The sequence below is a fragment of the Nipponia nippon genome, unplaced genomic scaffold, assembly GCF_047370975.1.
Source record: "Nipponia nippon isolate SJK-2023a ecotype South Korea unplaced genomic scaffold, ASM4737097v1 scaffold_4, whole genome shotgun sequence".
In the NCBI taxonomy this organism is placed as follows: domain Eukaryota; kingdom Metazoa; phylum Chordata; class Aves; order Pelecaniformes; family Threskiornithidae; genus Nipponia; species Nipponia nippon.
The window spans coordinates 19,578,023-19,601,557 of NW_028262358.1; the positions used below are offsets into that span (position 1 = coordinate 19,578,023).

At 49.4% G+C, this 23,535-nt stretch overlaps 1 protein-coding gene across 1 annotated transcript in view; it reads left to right on the forward strand.

The window, feature by feature from the left end:
* Positions 1-8,495: 8,495 nt before the first annotated feature.
* Positions 8,496-23,535, forward strand: part of PARP1 (poly(ADP-ribose) polymerase 1) — a 34,920-nt gene continuing 19,880 nt past the window's right edge. Inside the window, exons 1-7 of the mRNA XM_087776892.1 lie at positions 8,496-8,653; positions 12,552-12,714; positions 13,592-13,710; positions 14,782-14,996; positions 20,451-20,547; positions 22,209-22,325; positions 23,320-23,496. Coding sequence (XP_087633018.1) covers positions 8,534-8,653; positions 12,552-12,714; positions 13,592-13,710; positions 14,782-14,996; positions 20,451-20,547; positions 22,209-22,325; positions 23,320-23,496 — 1,008 coding nt within the window. The 5' untranslated portion in view covers positions 8,496-8,533. The remainder of the gene's footprint in view (positions 8,654-12,551; positions 12,715-13,591; positions 13,711-14,781; positions 14,997-20,450; positions 20,548-22,208; positions 22,326-23,319; positions 23,497-23,535) is intronic.

The window sequence follows — 23,535 nt, forward strand, 5'->3', positions numbered from 1 at the left end:
GCTGAATCAGGACTAGGGAGGGCAGAAAGCTTTGCTAGCTCCTCTTTTTTTAAAATCAGTGGCATTTCAGAACTAGAGGATACATCAGTCTAAAGGTGTCCATTTTCCTTATAGCAGCTAAAAAAGTACATGCCACTAACCACACAGGCACTGGAGAAAAATTCAGTGCCTGTTTCAGCAGTGGGGCTACAGTTCATCATCCGGTTTCAGTAATGATACCACAGCAGCATCAGTGTGGCCAGGAGGACTGCTGATATATAGAAATGGCGTTGCCTGCTTCACCATGGCATCGCCACCACCCACCCTCGCCTGACTTCTCTGCCCCTGTGTGCCAGGCGCTGCCGACTGGCTGTGACCAGCGCAGCTGACGCCAGACTTCTTCAGAGTGGCTCCGGGCTCGGTTTGCTTAGCCGGGTTGCACAGGTAGGAGCGGCTGTGCGGGGCTGCTTCGCACCAGGCTTCTCCCTGGCCAGTGTGCTCTGGCCTCCGAGGTGTCAGGCGGCCAAAACAGAGATGCAGTATGAAAGCTACGCCATATGAAAGCTGGTGTAAACCAAAGTGCTGCTATGCTTTTTTTTTTTTTTTTACTTTGTCCTGAGAAGCATACGCTGTCATATACTGGCCTATTTTGATTCCTGGGGATGTGAATAGAAATATGACGCATGATAACTAATTAAGACTAGTTGCAGAATGATTAAACTAAACAGTATTTTCCTTTGGGAGAACCATGAGCGTTTCATGCCCTAGATAATTGAATTCCATATGCTTTCCCTTGGCTAGGAAATGCAAGTTCCTTGCTACATGTTCCCTGCTGGTTTTGGTCACTGAATTCTTGATGTTAGAGAAGGAGATAATGAAAGTTATTATTATCCCATTCACTCCTACAGACTCTCGGTTCAGTGGGGGGTCTGAGCATTTTCTTCCCATCAGCAGTAATAATAATGGGTCTCACTTAATGAGCAGCCACTGAGATAAACATGCACATGACAACAAATTAGCAACTACACATGCAACCCTGGAAAGAGGAAGACCATAGGACTCCAGGATCTCTCCTAGAGGTCATTGATTTGTCGGTCCTTTAATGAAACAGAGGACTACTGGCACTGGTCCCTGCAACTAGCTGCTTCTTTTAAAGAGACGCTGTAAAGGAGGACACTTTCCAAAAGCAGTCTGTAAAATGTAACTGTAGACCATGGGATCAGGCTGACACAGCAGAGGGGACATGACCTGAGGAGGCTGAGAATAGCAACGAGGCCTCTGCCAAAGCTGACTCTGGGGCAGGCGGGAATAACTCCCTTATTCAGACAGAGCAAAACCAGGTATAAGGCAAAGTACCTGTAAACAAGACCCATTGGAGCCTTCCACTTTGAGAAATGCCAAAGCCGGTTTCTCTGCAGCAGCAGCAGCAGCCACTGCCAGTGCGTGGAGGCAGGCAAGAGCTGCTTGCCCTCTGCATCACCCTTCACAGCACTGGACCGTAGCCAGCGGTGTTGCGGGAAGTCGGGGCCATGTAAGCTCCCCGCAGGTAATTGAAAGTTGGTTGTATCCAAAATCAGTCACCAGCAGCTGAACACGTGCTAAGCCTCATGAAGTGGGCACCTGGTCTCAGCTTACTTGCAGAAGGGACGTGTCCGCTTCTCAGCACCGATGGCACAGCTGGCTCTGGCTGCCCACGACCTCAGCAAAGAGGTGGATTTGTTCCCCTCCTACCCTTATCAAGATGTCAGTGTGCCCAGAAATAACATGTATTGGTGGCAAAGCTGGCCTTGTACTGCCCTCGTGCAGTTTTTCTCTGGGTGAAGAGAGGACTTCAGTTTCCAGGGCTGCTAATCCTCTGTAAAGTTCACTTAGTAGCCAGAGAGATTGCTGCAGCTTTACTGAAAACTAACATCTTCCTCTGGAATGTGTTGCCTTTGGCTGGACTGATGTATTTATCAAGCAGTCACTTTCATCATTGCTTTCTTTAATTTATGCCATATATTATCACTGTCCTGTATGCTTTAGTGCTCTGGTGTGCTTTATGTATAGCTTGTCTACAAACACAGTGCAAACAAAGTTAATCTGACTGTACCTGGTTTGCCCTAATTAGAGCAACACTGAAGCATGGGTGCTCAGTGTTGACATTCTTCTCCGAGATCAGGAGAGCAGGCATCAGGACTCCTAGGTTCTGCTTCCAGCCTTCCCTCTCTGTGCGATCACTACAGAGTAAATTGTGTAAATGGGATCTCTAGAATTAGAACCCTGAATAAATGCCAGGCACCTAAATTAGTGGCTGAATACTTTTCAGATCTGTGAATACATCAGATGCCCTTAAACAAGTTCATTTTTATTAGGACAAAGAAACCAATTATCCTTTAAGCAACCAGCTGATTACAGAGGAGCTAGACTGTTTTTTTACCAAGTTATGACCCAGGCAGAAATATTTCGCTCTTCTAAACGAGTGTAAGCAATGCTGAGCTCTTAGCTAAACCTGGAGTCCTACAGACTGGAAGCATCTTGCAGATTTTTGGCAACTGAGGAAAAAGAGCATGCAGAGTTTCTGGGACCGGACATGTTTGTGTCTGAAGGCAACTGAGAATGAGAGCAAGCCTGTAAGGAGAGTGATGAGGACAGGTCTGCCCAGGGTAACAGGACACCTCCTTATCAAGAGGCAAGGGAGATGAATTATGGGGTAGTGTAGCCCCCACTGTCACCACTCATTTGTTGCACTTAATGAATTACTGGAATTAATCACATAATGGGTGCTCGAAGACCTGAAAAAACATCCTGCTGCTCACCTGGGCAGAACTGCAGAGCATCTGAACAAATGCATGTCTGGCCTTTGCCTGACAAAAAGAGCCAGTGTGGGTACAAGCAAAGCAAAGTCTGTCTTCAGCCGGCCTGGGAAAGCAAGGTCTCAACTGTTTGTGTCCATCAAAATCAGATGGGATTTAGATTTTGGATAAATTATGGGGACTAGCTGGGTCAGTAACTTGACATGTTTCAATTCCGTGTGCAGTTTCACTGTTTTTTAACAGAATGCAGGATGCTGTAAGAAATCACCATTTCAAAGATGGATTTGTTTCAGAGGCAGGTGGCATCTGTGGAAGGGACCTATAGATCTGTGCAGCCTGAATCTACCACAAAGCATGCACAAGACAGTGGAAATGTCATTTTTTTCTGTGGCCCATTAGTGCAATGCTACCGAGAGTGTCATTGGCTACTCTGTCTCTTTTAGCCCTCTGGCTCTTCTTTTTCCTTTTCTTTATTCATTTTCAAGAACCCAAACTGGGAGCTGTATCCAGACTCGCTAGTTGGTATCTCATGCTGCCCAATATCTATTTTGGCAGCTGTGCTGGGTCAGAGGATACCCAGACTGCTGGCACAGGTAGGGCAGGTATCTGCCACCCCAGGGTTGTGGTCATCTGCCATGGGGCCAGAGTAGCATGGTGCTCCAGTCAGGAGGCACAGCTTGGTTTCAAGCCTACATGGAGACAAGATGTATTTGAGATTAGAGCTTCAGATGGGGAAACTGCCAGCCTTAACTAAACTCCTTCTCCATAATGCTGTAGCTTGGGACTGGCACATACAGATCTCGGAGCATGAACTTTCCAACTCTCTCTCCTGGTTCCTGCTCTTGAGTGTTTCCAGTGTTGCAGCTGGTGCTTCATTCCTTTGGCAGCAAAGGTGGCGAGTGGCATCCATGCAGGCAGGATGCTTAACAGCCACACTGCACCACATGGGGGAAAGATGGTGCTTGGGAACTCAGGTGGGGGAACAAGCTTCTGGGCAGCATCCACACAAAAAAGTAGCATGGTAGCCCAAGAAGGAGTTTGTCATAATTTTTCATGAACTGTGCCCAAGGCTGTGGGATTAGCCCAGGATTTGGGAGACCTGCGATCTGCTTTGTCCTTGGATGTGATTTCTTGTTCTTGTTGGCAGGTAACAGAAATCAGGAATGGACCACAGCTGCCCACTCAGCGAGTGCTCATCCATCTCCAACTCACTGGACTGAGCGTTTCAAAGGAAGGCCCCACGGTGAGACTGAGGATCATCTCTTCCCCATGTTCTGTCTCCTCATGACCATCATTAATTAGGTATGGGCTTAATCTCCAAAGCTGAACGTTTTATGTCCCTTTTAACATTTGCAGTTAGGAGAACTCTAAATAATTTCTTTCAGCATTACTTTGCCACAGCATCTGCCTTTGGCTGTAGACTCTGTGGTTTAATTAACCTGCCATAAGAACAAATTTCCTTTTACCCTTTTTTAATTTCTCCCTCTCTAATTTCATCAAATAGTCATTTGTGTCTCAGTCACCACATGGGAACTGTAAAACAGGGATAATGGCACAGTCCTTCCTATATGGGGATAATGTCAGAGTGAATAACCTCAGAGCCTAGCAGGCACCCAGGTACTAACTATGACAAGTACTGTGGCTGCACTCAGCTCTCTGCCACTGACTTCAGACTACGATCTTCCCCAGACTCAGGATGCGTAAGTCACACCACTGTTATGTTACCACTGAATTTGATGAGAGAAGGCTGCTCAGTTAAGCTCCCAGTCAGTCTGAAACGCTCCTTCTCCTCTATCACCCCCTCCTTCCTTGCCTCTTCCCACATCTATTTTCCCAGGCATCTGGAAAGCTGAAAAAACAGGTTTATTTAAGGAAGCTTTCTAAAGAATGGAGGAACCATCAGAGCTGCTTCCCAGAGAGCTCTGTGCTGGTCTGTAATGCAAAATTGCTCAGGAGGGCTGGGAAGGAAGTCAGCTCTGGGCACCAAAGCTTCACCTCTGCCCTGCGGGAACACTCTCAATGCAGCTTAAGAGATTGCATATGTAAATTATCATCCAGGAGAGAGGAGCCATGGGAGGTTATTAAGCTATTCAAAACATTTTTTAGAACCCACAGACAGGAAGATAAGCCCTCTGATTTATTCAGTGGAAAGAAAAGACAATGTGACGCTCAGTTAGATGTGGGCTGCATGATCTTGCATCCCTTTCCCATTGGCGTAGTCTCACTGATGTCAATGGGATGATCACTTGCATGAGCAAGGAAGGCACTTGTTGTTGCCTGTAGCTTATTGCCTAAATGCAAATAGGGTCATGCCAGCCATACTGATTATGTGCAGCGGCATGAAAGAAGTGGATCATCAATACAGACAGGATAACCTACCACTGAACGGGTTTTTGTTACAAAATTCTCAAGCTGTCCAATATCAAAGGCCAGATAATAGAAAGTCTCCCCCAGCAACAAATCCAGACTTGAATAAGAACAGTTCTGACTCCCCTACAGGCTATAAGCAATAATGTTCCCTATATATGTCCAACATTTTCTCACCCTTTATGAGATGCTTAGCTGGGTGGAAATCTTGTAGGAAGGCATCTCCAGCATGTGTCAGAAATGAAGCCCAAAGCACCACAGTTTGGAAGATTTAGTCCTCAGGGTACTGCCAGCACAGTGTGAGGGGAAGCATTTGGTCCTGTGACATTGGAGAGATATCTTCTGGCTTCCTGGTACCGGGCGTTTGACCCACTTCCCTCTGGCTTTTGGAAGAATCTAATGCAAAATGGCCCAGAAAGGAAAAGACAATTCTCTGCGGTGCCCTGAAGTCACAAGCCAGGCACCTGAATGCTTGGCATTGAGTTTCACATCATGAGATACTCAAAACTGTCAGAGCTGGGGTTTCTTGGGTTGTTCTTTTCTTCTTTGCTGTTTTTTTGGAGTTTTGCCTCTGGAGGTCAGAAGTTGCTGGGGGCATCCTAAAGGTGAGATTGCTATATAATCACATGACTCCAGAAACACAGGCTTTAAGAAAAATACCAAATAACCTGACATTTATGATGAAGCCTGCAAATCTCAGACCCTTTGATTAGATCCCCTTCCTCACTTACGCTCCTGTCCACACCACAGTGAGCTACGGGAGCCCATGGTCGCATGTGTGGTAGGGGTTTCTCCTGGCAAGCACTTCATTGTAAGCACCAGCAGCCAGTTTGGCATCTCAGCGTCAGTATTTAAAGATAAACAAAACTTATCTCTAAGGATTTTGGTGTTGTAACCCACGATTTCTGCTCTGGTAACAGAGAGGAAAAACAAACCATCGGCCTCACATGTCCATGCAGCACTTGTCATCCAATGGGATCCCAAAAGTCAGCAGTCCACTGAGATGGGAATATTGTTAGAAAGGGATGCAGACAGCCTGCATGGGGTCATAAAAATCTTTCCCTCTTTAACTGCCTCTGCCTCTGCTGCAGCCTCTGGTAAAACCCAGCAGCCAAATACCAGGACTCTTGAAATACTGGATTTACTTAAAAGAGCGGTCCCCCAGGGAACTGGCCTTGCAGACGTCACTTCTCACGGCTGCCACCAGAGCATTCTCTGCTTTGTACCAAAACTTCGCATCCTCGGCGCTGATTGTGTTACTGAGGGCCCTGCGTGAGCACTAACTCACTGGTCCCCTGCTGCCCCCGGAGAGGGGGAAGGATGTGTTGTGGTCCCCATGTCACACTTGGGAAACAAAGACGCAGAGCGAGGCAGGTCCGTTGAGATCAATAGATTTATGAAAGGGATTAACATGATTTGGCAACTCTTAACACCACAAGTCAGGATGACAGTTTGCCTACAGAGGAAATTACACTGCAATAACAAGAATCATAACAATGTAATGCTTTTTGTGTAGACATTCCTGTTTCAAAGCAAGACTTGCACTGGCTATCACCATACAAACTCCTGTACGTGTTCTCAAAATAAGGTTGAAAAGGTAGAGCACCCAGAGCTTTGAGTTCGATCCTTTCAAGCAGTGTGTTTGAGCTCTTTCATACGCAAGAACCACCTACCCCTTTAAAGAAGAAAATCCACTAAACCCCATTTTGTACAGTATTAATTTAATCGTTTGCATTCACAACCAAAAAAAAAAAAAAAATCAGGCTAAACTTCAAACAGCCATTTGTTACTGTCACTTTCTTTGCTTGTTTTCATGCTTGCATGCCTGTGAATATCCGTGCATGGTTTTGTAGACTACTTCGTGATATCTTACAGATCCCCTGCTGGTCTCTAGGCTGCAGGTTGTAGAGCAGCACTTTGGTATGTAGACAGGGCTGCCTTTCTTTAGAAGTTAAAATGGCCCCAGCTGGAGAAAACACTAACAAGAAGCCATTTTTCTTTTGCTCAAACCCTATAAATAAATACCATATAAACAAAAGAGTATTTTCAGAGGAACTGGATAAATTCTTGGAAGAAAAATTCCCCCCAGGATGATGGCATGCAGGAAATCCCTGAGCCACAAATCTCAGGAGGCTGGGAAGTATTTGGGAGAGTAAGTACTGCTTGTTTGGCCTTTCTTATGTCAGCTCCTGGCAGACGGTCACCGGCAGAGGCAGGACACAGGTTAAACCCTCCATCGACTTGACTCAGGACAACCCTCCCGAGTCAGCCCTTATTTGCGTGTAATTTGCTTTTCTCTTGGAAAACCCGGTGGAGCAGGGTGGCAGCGGGTTTGTTGAAATGGGTGCGGGCAGCTCCCCGCTTCGCTGCCGGCCACTTTCCGCCCGGGCCAAGCCCCCGGCAGACACCCCGGGGAGCAGCCGCCGCCGGCCCCTGGCCAGGGCATCCCGGTGCGCTCTCCCGGGCCTTCGTGCGCTGCTCTGCCTCTGGACCACTGCTCTCTGGGTCAGGAACTTCTGTAAGGAGCAGTAAGGAATAGCGAAGACCGCTGTGTCGAGCAGCTGTGTCCGACCGTGTGCGTGCAGCACCACCTAGTGCTGTACAGGGATGTTCTCCCTCCTTCCCCAGGCCTGGAGCGATGGGTGCATCCTGCCACCCCGCTGCCCCGACCTCCCGGGCCGCAGGGGTTTGCTGGGGTGCCGGTGTGCGACCCCGAGCGGTACCTGCGGGCTGGCACCGGCCCGCCCGGGGCTGCGCGCCCGCCTTTGCTCGAACCCTAATTCCACAATCGCGAGAAAAGTAATGAAAAACACTTAGCGAGGGTCCGGAATAACGTCAGTGCTCTGCCCTGCTCCATCAGCTACAGCACCAATGCCCTCTGTGACACCAGAGGATGTCACCTCCCACTGGAGAGGAAAAGCCAAGGTTTAACTAATGGAAGAGCTCTTTTTTTGCTTCCTCCGGACCCGTCCTCTTATCGCCCGGGACCGGAGGACACTCCTGCCCGGGAGCGGACTCACCGGCCGCAGTCGGCCGAGGGACGGCTGCTGGGCACCGGTTTTCCCGCTTGAGGCAGCGGCCCCCGCCTGCCTCCGCCGCCCGGGGCGGGCATCTCCGCCAGGGCGGCGGGGGGGGCACAGGGACCCCGCGGCGCCGGGCCGCCACGTGACCCGCCACCGCCCCCCCACCCCCCATTGATACACCGTAGCGAACCGGAACGTTCCAGGCGCCGCCAGGCGCGCCGAATCGATGCCCGAGCGGCAGATCCGGCCGGCCGCTGAGGCGGGGGTGGGCGCTCGGCGCTCGGCTAGGTGCTCCCGCTGGGCGGGAGAAGCGCGGGGGGAGCGCGGCGCGGCGGGTGCGCGGCGCGGGGCGGCTCCGCGGCGGCGGCGATGGCGGAGCCGGCGGAGAAGCTGTACCGGGCGGAGTACGCCAAGAGCGGCCGCGCCTCCTGCAAGAAATGCGGCGAGAGCATCGCCAAGGACTCGCTGCGCCTGGCCCTCATGGTGCAGGTACCGCGTGGCGGGGCGCGGGAGGGGGGGGCGGGCTGCGACCGCTCGGCTCCGCACCGCCGGCGGCGGGGGCAGGCCGGGGCTCCCCTTCCCTGCGCCCGCCGGGAGCCGCTCGGCCGGGAGCCGCTCGGCCGGGCCTCTCTCCGCCGCGGGGGCGAGCGCAGCCTGTTTTTAGCAGCGGCGCCGCCGCTTGCCGCTCCCCGCGGCCTCCGCAGCAGCGCCGGTCCCCGGAGCGGCCCTGCCCGCAGCCCGCCCGGGGCAGCGCGGGGGGGCGGGTGGGAGCTGCCGGTAGCCGGGGCTGCGAAGCCGTCCGGAGGTGAAGCGGTGCAAAGTTCCCCGCTGAGCGCCGCGGCGTGGGATTGCAGAGGCGGAGGGGTGGGCTCGGGGCCGCCCGGCCCCGCTTGTTTGCGGTCCGCCGGCGGGCGGGGAGGGGGTGGGAGGGAAGCGAGCGCGGGGGCTCGGCTTTTCCGTGCCCTGGGAAGCGTCTGTCACCCGGGTGTTTTGCGTGGGCTGAGGGAAGTCTCCGCTTGCTGCGTGCTTTGCATATGAAACGGGCAGACCGGGCCCCGAAACGTGTTGGGGGTCGGGAAGGGTCCGGTGTTTTCCCCTCCGTTTCCCCGTAGAGCCCGGTGAGCTGCAGGGCTGGCGGTCAGGCCGGTGCTGCCGGCAGCAGAGAGGTGTTTTTACAGCGCTGGCTGGCACATTGCAGACACGAAACAGAGAGCTGCACCGCAATTAGCAAACTGAATAGGAAGGCGCGTTTCGCTGTCAGCTGCCCTCAAATTATTTGCTTTTTGGTAGAGACTTGCTCGGCTTCTTTGCAAAATGAAGGGCAGGGCCCTGGCTGCTGTTGGAGGGCTGGGAATTGTGCAGAGAGCGGCGCTGCCGTTTTGCCCGGCCTGAAATCGCAGCCTGGTGCGGGAGGATGGGGAGGGAATCGGCCTTTCTGCAGGAGAGGCAAAGGCCGCTCTCCCGGGAGGCGAGGGTTTGCTGGGGAAGGGCGAAGAGCTGCCTTCCCGGCCTGCAGGCCTTGGCCCGTCTCTAGCAAGGAAGATGAAAAGGCACCGGTGGCGTTCAGGTGGCGCAGACGGACAGCGGGCCGAATCTGGTGCTCGTCCTGCGAAAGATAAGCAAATGCAGATGTGTGTATTTATAGAAGGCTAGCGAGGACGTGGGGCGCGAGCCCTGCAGATGGGCGCCGTGGCCCCCAGCCGCTTGAGGAGCAGTTTCTGGAGATCGTACCGCGGTCTGTGCGGCCCAGAGTCGCTTGTGCCCCTGGGAGAGGCTGCGCCTGGAGACGGGCGAGGAAGGGCCCCGTTGCCCCTTGCCCGGGCTGCCAGGGCAGGGACGCCCTGCTTGCAGGCAGGAGCTGGTTCCCCAGAGGGGAAATACCCACCTCTGCTTTTGTTCCCCAGAAGCCTCCTTCCCCTTGGGAAAGATGCTGAACCGTGCGGTGCCAAGCTGCAGCGTTTGCTCGCACGTGTTCCTGCTGCCTTTTTCTTTTGTTTCTCCTGCTGCCCTCGCTTGCTCGCTGGAGGTGCCTGCTCCCTGCCGCTCCTCCTCCTTGGCTCCGGCTGCTTCTGCTCCAGTTCCCTCACGTTCCTTACCCCTTCCTGTCATGCGTTTCCCCAGTGGTTTAAGCCGATGCGAGGCGGGTTGGCCTTCCCCAGCTCGGGGGCCTGTGGTTTCGCAGCATGCCTTAGCTCAGGGAGCCGAGCGGAATGGATGTGTTTGGTTTTGCAGGGTTAGGTTTACTGAGCCATCTCCTAGGGGCAGATGGAGGGGGACGGCTGGGACCGTGGCATCCCTCGCAGAGCCACTGCCTTTTAGCCAACCATCTCCCCAAAACTGCTGGTCTTGCACCAACCACTTGTAATTTTTTCTTTTTTTTCCCCCCACAACCTCTTGAATTTGCTTGATCGCCTCTGCAAAGGGCTCCCTCTCCCCACTGCCAGTTTTTGTGCCAGCAGAGCACTTTTCACACCCTGCTGCTCAGCATCCCCCCCCCTTGTTTCCCCTTGGGGAAATCCCCTGCAGAGCAGCCTCTGAGCCGCCTCCAGTGCACCGAGGTCTTTGCAAATTGTGCAGAAGAAATTAAAGGGAGGCCCAGACCAAGTTGTTAGCTGGGTGCCATTTCTACTCTAACTGCCCTTTTGGTTTGGTTTTTCAAGTGAAGACTCTGAGTGACAGTGGGATTGGTGTTTGGCACAGGGTGGGCACCCAGACCCTGCAGGATCAGCACGGCTTCCACTTTTGCTTCCAGCTCGAACTGAGCAGTTTCTGTTACCTGCATGTGTGATATGAAAGCAAATCGGTCTCTCCTTTTTCCATAGTTTGTTTAGGAAACTATGGTCTAGAGATAGGTGAGCTGAGAGGAGTTGTGTAAACAAGGTCTAGCTCACCTGGAGGTTTCATTTCTCACACGGAGAGAAGTTGTGCTCCAGGTGCACGGCTCCATGTAGTGGAGAAGATCTACTCACCGCTTGCACGGTTGTCTTAAGGTTGAACCAGCTCTGCTCCCTTCCACGCACCCCAGTGCCTTGTGCTCCCAAAGCCTTTGTCTTAGGGACAGAGCCATGAGGAATCCTCCAGGAAAACTCAAAAAATGAGCCCAGAGCTTGGGAGCGACCAACTTTCAGTGCCAGAATTGCATGTGACTTCCAGACAGGTCGAGAGCAAGCCCAAGGTGGTTGCTGTGTGGCTGCCGTGCTGCAAGGGGGACTGGGTAATCCGAATCCTGGCTTGTGGGAAGAGTCCAGTTGGAAATATAAATGTCCTCTTACAGTTTTGGTTGATGGTTAGCTGTAATTGGGGCTCCCAGCTCTCCTAGTCCCAGGCTGTGGTCTTCGAAGCCCTTTCCTCCTCGTTCCTGCTCATGCACGAAACTCTCTGCTGTTGTTTTCAGCTTGGCGATCTCCCCCCTGTTGGTGAGTGATATATGGAATGCTTTCCTAGGTCGGTAATTCTGTATCATCAGTAATAATAATTATACAATGCTGAGTATTATTAGTACAGCAGTTGTTTCTGTGCATTACTTGGAGCCAAACCACTATCCAGTTATTTTGTCTGATGGGTAACCGGAACGATGCCAGGTTGGTACTTAATGTGTCTGAGTCATGAGCAAGTGGAGCACTTGCACAGCGAGGCTGGTGCCAGGCAGGGCACGCTGGAGCTGCAATCCGGGGAGGACTCGGGTGATGCTTCTGTCCTGATGCAGGACTTTGGGCTCTGCTGTTTCCCTTGAATTTTGCCTCTGCCTCCTGTAGCCCCCCTCAGGAATTTCTTCAGGCCGCAGTCCTTGGAGCTGCTCCTCCTGTCTTGTGCCTGGCGATGGGCTCTCCAGGGCGTGGACAGTTTGCTTGAGAAGTGGCTCTCAAAGGGACTGTGGGTTGTGCTCAGAGGTCCTGCAGAGTGAGGCCAGCGGCCTCTTGTGCTGCAGCAGTCTCGAAGGAGGTTGTAGCAGATAAGCCATGTGCTGTTACTCGTGTTAGTTTTTCCACAACCTCTGTTTTGCTTTGCTCGTGCCTGTGGATGGTCTGATTCTCATAGGGAAGAAACCTCTCCTTGTCTGCTCAGGGTTGGTATAGCCACACTGAGGCTATGACCTTTTTGTTTTGAGTAAAACAGATGGGCTAAGCAGCAGGGCGATGAACTGGTTAAGCCAGGTAAATGCTCCTTCCACTTCTATCCTCTTTGGGACCTCTCTCCAGCAGCTTGCTGTCATATTAGATTTTCTTCTTAGACTTTGTCCTAAATAGTATTCATCGCTTAATTTAAAAACCGAAAAAAATAAAGATTCACTTATGTTTACCCAGATACTCCTTTTTATCTTTTTTTTTTTTCCCCCCTTGATTCTGTTTGAGTAGCTTCATCTTGGCCTAATGTGCTTTCTTCCTAGTCGCCCATGTTTGATGGCAAAGTCCCTCACTGGCACCACTACAGCTGCTTCTGGAAGCGGGCTCGAATCGTGTCTCATGCGGACATTGATGGCTTCACTGAGCTCCGGTGGGAAGATCAGGAGAAAATCAAGAAAGCCATTGAAACTGGAGGCCCTGGAGGAGGTAAGCAGAGGTCTCCTGGTGTTTGGAGGTTCAGCTGGAACCATGCTCCCTCTTCTCGAGCTGTTCTTGTGGTTTTTTGATTGCCGTGTCCCTTCAGCAAGTGATGTTGGAAGAATTGTTGCAGTGTCTCCACACTCCAGGGCTAGGACGCTGGCAGTATGATCCAGCATGTTAAATCAACGAGGGAAAAAGCCAAGTCAGTTGGCAGATGTATTGCCAAATATTTCTTGTTATCCTAGTTGGTGTATTTTGTTTTAATATTAATAAATGCTGTTGTAGTATGTTGTTTTAATGGTACCTTCGCTGCAGCGTATGGTTATGGTGGCTCTTTGAAATTGTTACACCATGAAAAAGTGAGTCAGGGGAGCAAGTGAGAAGGGTCTAAGTGCAGACCAGACTGAACTCCCCGCATCTCTGTGTAAACCAAGGATGCTGGGCGGTTTTAGATTGATGTCTGCTTGTTGAAATGTAGTAATACAAAAAATAAAAGGAAACTGGCAGTCGGTAAGAGGAGTTCTGCTTTGAAACAGAGCTATTTGTGACTCCTGTTACAGTCAATTCTTCAGTAAGATCTCCTTTTACACAACTTTCAGGAAAGAAGTAAAAAGGGTCAGCTCTGTGCACCTTTGAAAGTCTTTTAAAATTGTTAAATAAGCAATCCTGTACAATTGCTACTTGGCTGTTTAAAGAACTCTTTCTGTTTTAAAAGTGCTTTTGAGCATGGGCTGCTTATCTTGCTCTGTAGTCAAATTCTTGACAGATGAGTTGCTGGAACACAGAGGTTTATTAATCCAGACGGCTAATAATCTGGGACAGAGAATAAGAAAATAAGGGAATGCCTTTTAAAGCCAAATTCTGTATTTGTTTTGTTCTCCAGGAAAAGGAGGGGAACAGGAAGGAGGTGGCAAGGCTGAGAAGAGCCTAAATGACTTTGCTGCAGAATATGCCAAGTCTAACAGAAGTACTTGCAAAGGCTGTGAGCAGAAAATTGAAAAGGTAAAAAATCTTTCCTTAGTTCTCCATCTCTCGTCTTTTCTCCCACCAGTTCCAGTTCAAACACTGGCTTTTGTAATTGCTTCCTGTCTGCCCTGCATATGGAAAGCACTTGCAGAGCTGCATTTCTGTGTCTGAGGAGCAGCTGCATCCTGGACAGCTGACAGCAAAGGCATCCCTCAGGCATTGTAGCCTGGGCTTCAAACCTGCTGATGCTTCCTTTCACTTGGGTCTTGGAGCAGGCTGGAACGCCACTCACCAGCATTTCTGTGTCAAGAGAGCCACCGTTAATTGCGGCTTTTCCTGCTTGTTGCAGCACTGCAAAGGTGTTGGCCTCTTCCTCCTCAGCAAGACCAGCTCTGTTTGTGCGCAGTGTATCTATATTAACTCCGTGAAAGCAGACAAAAACAGCGACGCAGCTAATTAATGATGCAGCCCTGTAGCTGAACATGTCTTGGTGCTCTGCTTTTAAAGAGAGTTGGCAAAATGAAGCTATGGGCCTCTGATAGATGTGAATAGACCTGCCAGTTGAGTAAACTTGGCAAGGGCCAAACACGAGTGCTGGTATGCTTGTATTGGTGACTGTTGTGTAGACGTTTCCTTGTTGGAGCATGAAGTATTCCAGTCTAGAAGCACCTAAAACAACTACTTGTTGGGCATCTGAAAAGCAATTTGCGGTAAGACAGGGTGAGATCATATTAGCACTGATGCTTGAGTGGTAGGGACATAAAGTTAATTTTTAGATTTGTCTGCCTGGGGTTTGGTCATGTGAGTTTTGCTTGTTCAGGCTTACCGGGAGTGGGGGAGTTGGAGTAAAGACTACAGGATTACCCATTTTGAGTGTTTTTTGAACGGAAAACCACCTAAAAGGCTGGGGGTTTTCAGCCTAGGAAGAGTGCTGAAGAAGGCAGAGGAATTGTAGTGAAAGGGCTTGAAGAAAAGTTGCAGGCTTTGATGGAGGAACTGTTGCTATTTTACAGGTGTTTAGGAAGCATCATGTTGGTAACTCGTTAACATCTTGCTCTTTCCAGGACGGCCTAACGATTGCTCTTGTGTTGCTTTAATCTGCCTCAGGGCCAAATCCGGATTTCCAAGAAGATGGTGCATCCTGAAAAGCCGCAGCTGGGAATGATAGATAACTGGTACCACCCGGACTGCTTTGTGAGCCGCCGAGCGGAGCTGGGCTTCCTCCCGGCGTACGGGGCTGCCCAGCTCCTGGGCTTCAGCATCCTGAAAGCTGAGGATAAAGAAACTCTGAAGAAGCAGCTCCCGGCTACCAAGAGTGAAGGGTATGTTGGGAATGCAACAAATCGTGTTGTCTAGAGGAGCCGTTGCTTGCCTTCAAATATATCCTTGATAAATGTTTTGTGACATTGTTGTATCTCTTAAAAGAAGATTGGTCGTAGCAGGATTTGGTCCTTCCTGTGACCTTAGGCAGATGACAACAGACAAATTCCCCATCCCTGGGAGTGTGCAGTCTGCTTGCCCCCTGTGACTGCCTTGAGAAAATGCAGAGACCAGCAGCTGTGACTGGGAGGACTGATGTAGGGCTTTCAACCATAAAATAATGCATGCTTAATACAAATGGATACTGGGCTCTGCGCCTCCTTGTGTGATGCTGTTATCAGTGATGGTTTCTCTGCTCTAACCGCTTGTTAGAGAATTGATTTGACATGTCTTATCTATGAGCTGCTGATCTGTGACAGGCACTGAATCTGATAATGGTGTTTATTGGCTGCATAGTGCCTACACTTGGATGCTTTTGTTTGCTAAATCTCTTATGGTACGACTGAAATTTCATTGCCTTGCATTGAAATTTTTAGTGGAGGCTCTTGACAGAATTTGTACTGACAGAGAAGCGCTTCTAGGTGACTTGTTAGCGTTGTTCAATCTTTCTCTGTTAATGAAGGCTTTTGTTATTTGTTTTTGAAGTGACTTCGCCTAGAGTCACGCTTCATAACACAAGCCAGTCTTGCATCGTTCCCATGGAGGAAGGAACATAATGTGTTTCTGGGTCCTACGAATAGGAAAGATCTTGTGGTTGTAAAACATTGGGCTTTTCCATGTACCTTGTAGGCTAAATTCAGCTTTACTTTTGCAAGAATTCACCATGAAACTGTCCAGTGAGACTGGTATCGGGTTCTGAGAAGCCAAAGCCATGTCAAATCTGTGCAGTCTTTGTTCAGTATTGGTCCTCCAGATCTGTGGCTGATGGGTGTTGTGTACTGTTCAGAGCCCTGCGTGTATGTGAGTGTCATCCTCAGCCATAGGTAACAGAGCAGAGCGTGCATAAACTGATCTATATGTTGTTAAGAGGCTGCAACTTCCATGCTTTATTGTTGGTTGGCGAGCAGCGGTGCCGGTGCCATGGGGAGGGTCCTGCAGTGCTGCCAGAGCAGGTGCTCTTGCCAGAGCCCAGTCGGTTTCTGCCCTGTTCACCTCACTCAGCTGAACCACTGGAGGCTGAGACGAGCTGTCTGCATCTGCCTGGCAGCCTGCCGTCTTTTCACGCAGGCATTTTACCCCTGTGTGTGTTGCAGGATATAAGCAGAAGTACAGCGTTTTAATGCACTGGCAAGCTTTTCAAGTAGTCCTTTGCTTTTTGTGTCGAGGTGTGTGTTCCGCTTTGTCCTAGAGCGGTGCGTGAGTTTAATAGGGTTATTTCTCCCATGTCTTCAGCAAAGCTCTAGAGATTTGACTGTGTAAGTGTTTCTCTTGTCTGCCCTGACTCTGCTTTTCTGGGCCACTTCTGGGATGCTACGCAAAATATGAAGGCTTTGTAAAGATAGGCCAGAGTGGTTTGCCAAGTCACTGTGTAAATAAAAGCCTGGAATTGCAGTGGAAAAAAGCTTAGACTGGTGCTGTAGGGTAATGTGAGCCAGGACCTCATGCCAGAAAAGCAGCAGGACATCTCATCTTTCCTGCTTTCGAAGCACTGCATGAACAAGCCCCCGAACCGTGAAGGTGCTGGCTGGCTCTTACGCTCCACTACCTTTCTTCTGCTGTTTGGGCTGTGTACTTGAGCCAAGGGTATTAAGGGTCAATTGGAAAAATAGTGGTCTGTCAAACAAACTGAACGAGTGAGAGTGTAAATAAACAGAATGAGTGGAGAGGTGTGGTGTGCTTCCTACCTGGTGATTTTCTGCCAAGAAAGCACAGAAGTTCTGGAGGAGCCAAAAGAAAAACATCCCAGACACTTGAATGAGATGCGGTTACCTCCGATAATTCATCTTGTGCATTCAATCAGATAACAGAAATTAATGACAGAAATAACATCATTTCTGTAAGATGCTGTAACAGCATCTGCTGTAGGTGAGGCTCTCAAAATGATCTTTAAAGATATTTCTAATTGTGCTTCGTCCAAATTATATCTTGACTCAGATGTGTCCGCAATTCAGATGTGACGCATCCAAATGCATGTGCTGCTTCTGCATGTCTAGCCCATACTCCGAGGAGAAGCTCGGGCCTTGGGACTGCCCTGTCAGCCTTTTCCATAAGGATGGCAGCGTGACCTGCCTATTGCAGGTGAGAGAAGTGAGGCACCGAGCAGGACTACCGAGGGTAGGTTGGAAAATCCCTTCCCTCTGAAGGGCAGAAATGGGAAGGTTTCCTGCAAGGGTCCTGGCTCCTTTCCTGGGTGAGACATGCTGAGTGCCCCCTGGGCTACGGGCTGTCATGCCCGAGTGCCAGCACTTTGCAGGCCTGGGGAAGGAGGATCTTGTGTCCTTGCCAGCAGCTTCTCCGTGGAAAGAGTGCTCACGTACTGATGTAGGAAATGCAGTAGCAGCTTGTGAGCTCCCTTTGACTGTGCTTCTTTGGTAGCATGGGTTTCGCCCTCCTGCTCTGAGCTGTAATACTTTCCTGTATTTTCTGCCTCACTTGTTTGGGTAGAATTGCTGCCTAGGACGGGAGCAAAGTGTCATTCTGGAGATGTGAGGCAACACCGGATTAACTGCAGAGGTTGCCTGAGGCAGAGGGTAAGTACTCGGGTCAGCAACAATCTGGCAGTGCTTTACAGGGAGGAGGAGAAAAGAGATGTTCCTCCCTGGCTGCTTGCTTTATCCAGAGTAGCCGTGACTGTCCTTTCTACCCTTCACTTTCATTGGAGGGAGGACATGAAAAAGAGTAGATGGTAAGGAAGGGCCAGGCTAGAGTGGGACAGTTCACCTCCCTCTTCATCTTCTTGAAAGTTGTAATAAATCTTGCACTTGCGTATCCTCCACGGAGGTGAGAAGTGGTTTGTCTTGGCTGGTAAGTACCAATCCTTTGAAGCGAGCTGTTGGGCCATACCAGACTGCCCCTTCCCCAGCAGGAGAAAGGGTGTACACAGCAGCACCCAGCTGCTGTTCGCAGCACACAGTGTTTGGTCCCAAGGATGGCAGATAGAGTTAATGTGTATATGCAAATGTGTATTTTGTCGATTGTTCTAAAACTTGCTGTTTTGGGAAGATGCGAGATGTATTCAGCTTTGCCATTCCCTTCTCCAGGCTGTATAAAATGATGACTAGTGTTTGTTTTAAGCCTTGGGCATAGCCAGGGACGAAAGAGAAGGTGGTGACTGACAGCTTTATGCCTCTCTGCAATTGGGATGATCCCTCCTGCTCTGCAGTTTGTTCAAATGGCTGGAACAGGTACAGTAATCGCTCTGTCCGGGAGAGCAACCTGTTGTCCCCTTGACTCTGAGGAGAGGCTGCCAAAAGTGTGAGTCCGTGCTGGAATTTGGATGCTTTCCCTGGGTCCCAGGGCCTCTTGGCAGGGTGATCGCCTTCCAGCGGTTGGTGTGCTGGCTTTCCTCCTTTTGGAGACGGGGAGACAAGTTACAGCGTAGGAGCGAGTGCTGGCTGGCTGGAGGCAGGCTGGCTGTCAGCCTGCCGAGGGAGAGGCACTGCAGATACACAGGGTTCGGGCACCCATCCTGAATACTTATATTATTAAGCCCTCCGGCTTGGGAAGGTGCAGCAGAGTGCTTTGCGCTCAAGCGGATATGTTTTTCCCAGGTTATGTTGTGTACCCATGACTGCTAAAACTTACAGAAGTCATGATCCTCATGGCGGGGCTCAGTGGGTGCTCTGGTCTGGCCCCTTGCAGGGGCTGCAGCCAGGGAGGAGAGGGGACTTGCTTGGCCTGTGGGCTTTTGGAGGCACAGCTGTGTGTGTGCTGTATCCAGTCCTGCCGCGCTGGTTCCTGCTTGCCTGATTTACAAAACGAGATGGAGCTTTCCTGAAGAAATGCAAGCAAACGCTGGTAGTGCCCCGCGGCAGCTGTTCCCCCTTAGGCATTGCGCCTTGAAGCGTAGCCCCGGCTCGGGCTGATGGGACCTTGCAGGGGGACAGCTGAAAGATGAGCTCTCCTGCAAAACCAGCCCCTTAAAGGCTTGCAAAGTCCTCTGAGTCATGGTTTGGTCAGCGGTGCTAGTGACGGGCTAGCGGTGGCCACTGCAAATAAAATGAGAACTTGGCCCAATTTTAGGGCCAGGACAGTTACTAGAACTTACAGGTCTCTCGCATGTGAGTCTTTGGGAAAAGAGTACCTTTAAACATCCTCCTGCAGCTTTATAGCTAATAAGCTGTCATACAGGGTTAGTCTTAACAGTAGCAAAGTACTAGAAAGTGAAGTGTTTAAAATTGTAAGTAGGAGAGCAATCGAGAATGTCAGCTTTATGGCTTAACCATCAGCCACAGCTTACAAAGTTAAGACAGATGCTTTCTTAAAAAGAAAGCTGGCTGGTGTTTCAAAATGATAGCAGCTCTGTCAAAATGAAGTGCGAGATCCAAGCTGTGTTCATGCTCTGCCTCAAGTTCCAGACCCCTCCTGCCTCAAGTGGGGCAAAATTTCCCTTTATTTCCCCACGAGGAGAGCACACACTGATTTGATTTATTGATATTGGTGTATTTTAAAGCCAGGCAGACCAAGGGGATGACATGACTGTGGAAACATAAATGATCTTTCTCTGAGGTCTTTTGTCATTCTGAAGTCTGCCAAAATCCCCCAGTTTTCGTTTGGCGGCTGCTTCTTTCCAGTCTTTCTTGAGCAGCATTTTCTGTAACTTCTCCCTGCACAGCTCTAAGGCCCCAGCTAATAACAGTAAATTTCTTCGCACACAACTGCGCAGTAGCACACCGTGAAACCGCTATCAGCCTGGGAGCACTTTGCAAGTAGAAACTTCCTCCTGTCTTATTTCAGAGACCTGACTTAATTCCAGTCTGAAGAGAAACTAGCTGGGAAATACCTAGTTTCCCAGTGTGTTAGCTTATTAAAGTTATCACGTTTGCTGTCCTTGATTTCAATATGGGCTGTCTAAACTGAAAAATCAAGCTGTTGATTCAGCTCAAAGACACTATTGTCTTTTAACCTGCATTGCTACACCTCCCTGGATTTGGAGAGGTGTGCTTGTATTCAGTGATTCTTAGGCATGCTTTTGGTGTAACTAACACAGGTATAGATGAATGTGCCTGAAAATGTTGCGGTATTTCATGTGCTCTTCTGCCGGATCATACAGTTACCCTGTGGAAAAGCCCTAAGTGTACCTGACCTGATTGAGGCGACTCGCGTTGCAGAGCCAAGTACATGTCTGCAATCTAGCACTGAGGAATTTGAAAAATGGGTTTGCCTGCCAAAAGTGAGGATATTCAAGTCTCTGCAGATATCAGCAGTCAGTAAACTGAGCTCTGGTAACTGCTGGACAGGCATTTAAATAACTTCCTTTCGTGTATGTGTGTGTGTATTTTGTTTTTCTCTATTAGAAAGAGAAAAGGAGAAGAGGTAGATGGAAATGTGACTGCGAAAAAGAAACAGAAAAAAGAAAAAGAGAAAGAATCAAAGCAGGAAAAACAGCTGAAGGTGAGTTTTAGCTGATCACATCCTAAGAATTGCTTTGTTAGAAGAGTGCAGCATCAGGCGCTAACTGAGGAGCTGTGGCACCTAGAGAGGGGTTGTACCTGCTGCCCAGGCAAAGCAGAGTTGCAGCACAGCCGGTCCTCCTGTCCTGGCACAGGAGGTGCCCTGTCACTAAGGCTTTGCTGGCGGCAATTCACCCTGCTGCTTTCTCCTGAAAGACAGGAAGGAAAACTTCTCTAGGACTTGTGCTTATTGGATTTAAATAGATTAGGTTAAATGCCTTCTCTGTCAGGGAGGCTGGTTCTGCAGTCCTGTGCTGGCCAAAGCTCTGAGCCCCAGCGCTGTTGCAGAAGAGCTTGGAAACCAATAAATAGCTCATTGCAAAAACTAAACAGAGGTAAAGTGTGGAACTAGATTAATGAGAAGTCATATTTTTTTCACCCTCTGGGGAGCTGTGGTCAGTTCTTGGGTGGGATAGATCACAGCTTTCTACCTGTCAGTTTCTAGGACACATGGGAAGAATCCCCAGTAGGGCATCAGGAATTGTGTTTTCATTGAAAGTTTGGCATAGGTACTTTCAAAGAAAAAAAATTAACAAGCTGCTTTTGCTGCAATTGAAGTCTTAATGGAGCTGTAGAAAAATGGTATGTCCACCTGTGAACAGAAGTTTTCTTCTTTGTTGTTAATACCTTAATTTTCAACAAAACTTAGCTGAGACATTATCAAGGTTTTGCTGCTGCAGTGCAGATGTTTAGGACAGGTCAAGGCAATTTGTGGATCAGCGTTAACTTTGGGTTCACTAATTTTTTTTTAACAGCATTTCATCAAGCATGACCATTGACACTGAAAATTAAACCATTTAACACAGTCAACCAGTTCTCCCAGGGTAGATTGTATTTTTGAGTGTAGCCAGTGAATAACATTCAGAAAGTATCTGAGATATTTTAGGATGCTTCTGTGCTGTCCAACCCTTTCACCTTTTGTAGAAAGGCTCAAAAGAATTTGCAGGCTCCTCTGCACTGCTGCAGGTGACTGATCTGGTAGAAATTCCTCATATGCTTAGGTGGCTTAAAAGAAGAACAGTGCTGATCCGCATTTCTGATTTTTGTTTTAATACAAGGCTCAAATGCAGCCACATCCCCGCTGTTGGCAGCGTGAACTAGTTAGGTGATTTTTGCAAAGGCTGTTGAGAACTCGCTAAAGGTAGAAATGTGATAAAACCGTGGGTTCCGCTCTACCTAAAAGGTAGCTGTCTTGTTAGTGTCGCTTGTACCTTTTTGTATGGGATAGTGCTGTAAAAGTTACTCCAGGTAACCTTTCTTCACATGTTCATGATGGAGAAACCTTGGTTTGTATAGAATCCCATAGGGATGTCCTTCCGCATGTAATCTTGAGAAGAGAGAGTATTTGCTGCAACTGCGGTGTGCTCATGTATTCATACTGAAATCTGAAGCATGTGGCTTCACGGACCTGTTCTAGGTGTTTGGGTAAAATGTGTGACTCTCCATTTCAGTAAAGGTACTGGTTCTTGATGCTCTTCATCTCACAATCTGTATTTAAGATACCATGGGCTTGCTAAAACCTTGTCCACAGACTGCGGTTTCAGGAGTGTTCTTAGAAAGCAATTGACTGCGAGTAGCTAAGCTGCTGGGTTTTGTCAACAGGAGCAGACAGAGCTGATCTGGGGCATCAAGGACGAGCTGAGGAAGGTCTGCTCCACTAACGATCTGAAAGAGCTGCTGATCGCCAACAAGCAGGAAGTGCCGTCCGGGGAGAATGCCGTGAGTTGGGCTGTAGTTGTTTTGCATGTGCGCTGGGTCTGTGAATCGGAGAAGCCGACCCAAACCGATATTCCTACAAGGTCCGCAAGTCTGAAGCACGTTCCTAACGTAACACTTCAGAAAGAAATTCAGTGCAAAAGCCAGTCCTTTTGTGCCAGGACTCTGATGATGTTGCTGTTACACTTGCTTGCGAAGGGCTGTGTGGCGATGCTGAGTTCGGTGCCTTAGTCTCGGTGATGTGCCTTTATTCTGCTATGCCCAAACTGGTCCATGGTTTGGTTTTTTTTTGTTTGTTTGTTTTTTTGATGCTGGCTCTTCAAGAGCCAGGCTAGTTATGGCACTTCACGTTGCCTCCCTCAACTGTTAAATTATGCAAAAAGAAGCCAAAACTGCACAAATTCTTTCCTGGTATCTTTTCTGAAAGCAGTCACTTTTCAGTCTGTGTAACTTGTCAAAGTCTTCTTTCTTTCGGAGCCGCACATCATTTCAAGTATTCGTATTTATTAAGACTCTTTGTAAGGAGCGTGGGCTGGGATGTGGGAAGTGTCTAGACTCAAAATGGTCAAGAAATACTCTCTAGGCAGGAAAACCGGGACTTCTCTGAGCCTACATTCCCACCTACCTACTCATGTGCTCAGATGCAGTAGCTCATCTCCTCCTTGGCTGTTCCGGCACGGCTGCCTGGTCAGGTGCTGTGTGGTAGGTATGCTCTCCTGAATGCCGCATTCGAATAGGAGACGCTGCAAGCCATGGGTGTGAGCAGATATGATGTGACCGGGAAAACTTCGTGTCATGTCTTTAAGGCGTCGTAAATCAATCAGTGCTGGTAAGAGTCTTGGTTTATGTGCAGTGTATGCATGACAAGCGCTGGAAACATCTACGTTTGTGTGCCAGCAGCCTGACAGTTATTTCCTTGTGCAGCCCGGTGTAATGTAGTGCGTGGGCTTACAGCCTCCTTCTGCCATGACCTGTTTTCTATTCTTTGTTGCTTTAGATTTTGGACCGAGTAGCAGATGGGATGGCATTTGGAGCTCTGCTTCCCTGCGAGGAGTGTAAGGGGCAGTTTGTGTTCAAGAGTGACGCATATTACTGTTCAGGGGATATTACTGCCTGGACTAAGTGTGTTGCTAAAACGCAGACTCCCAACAGGAAGGACTGGGTGATCCCAAAGGTGGGTGTTTACTGCAAGTTTGATGATCTGAAGCACATT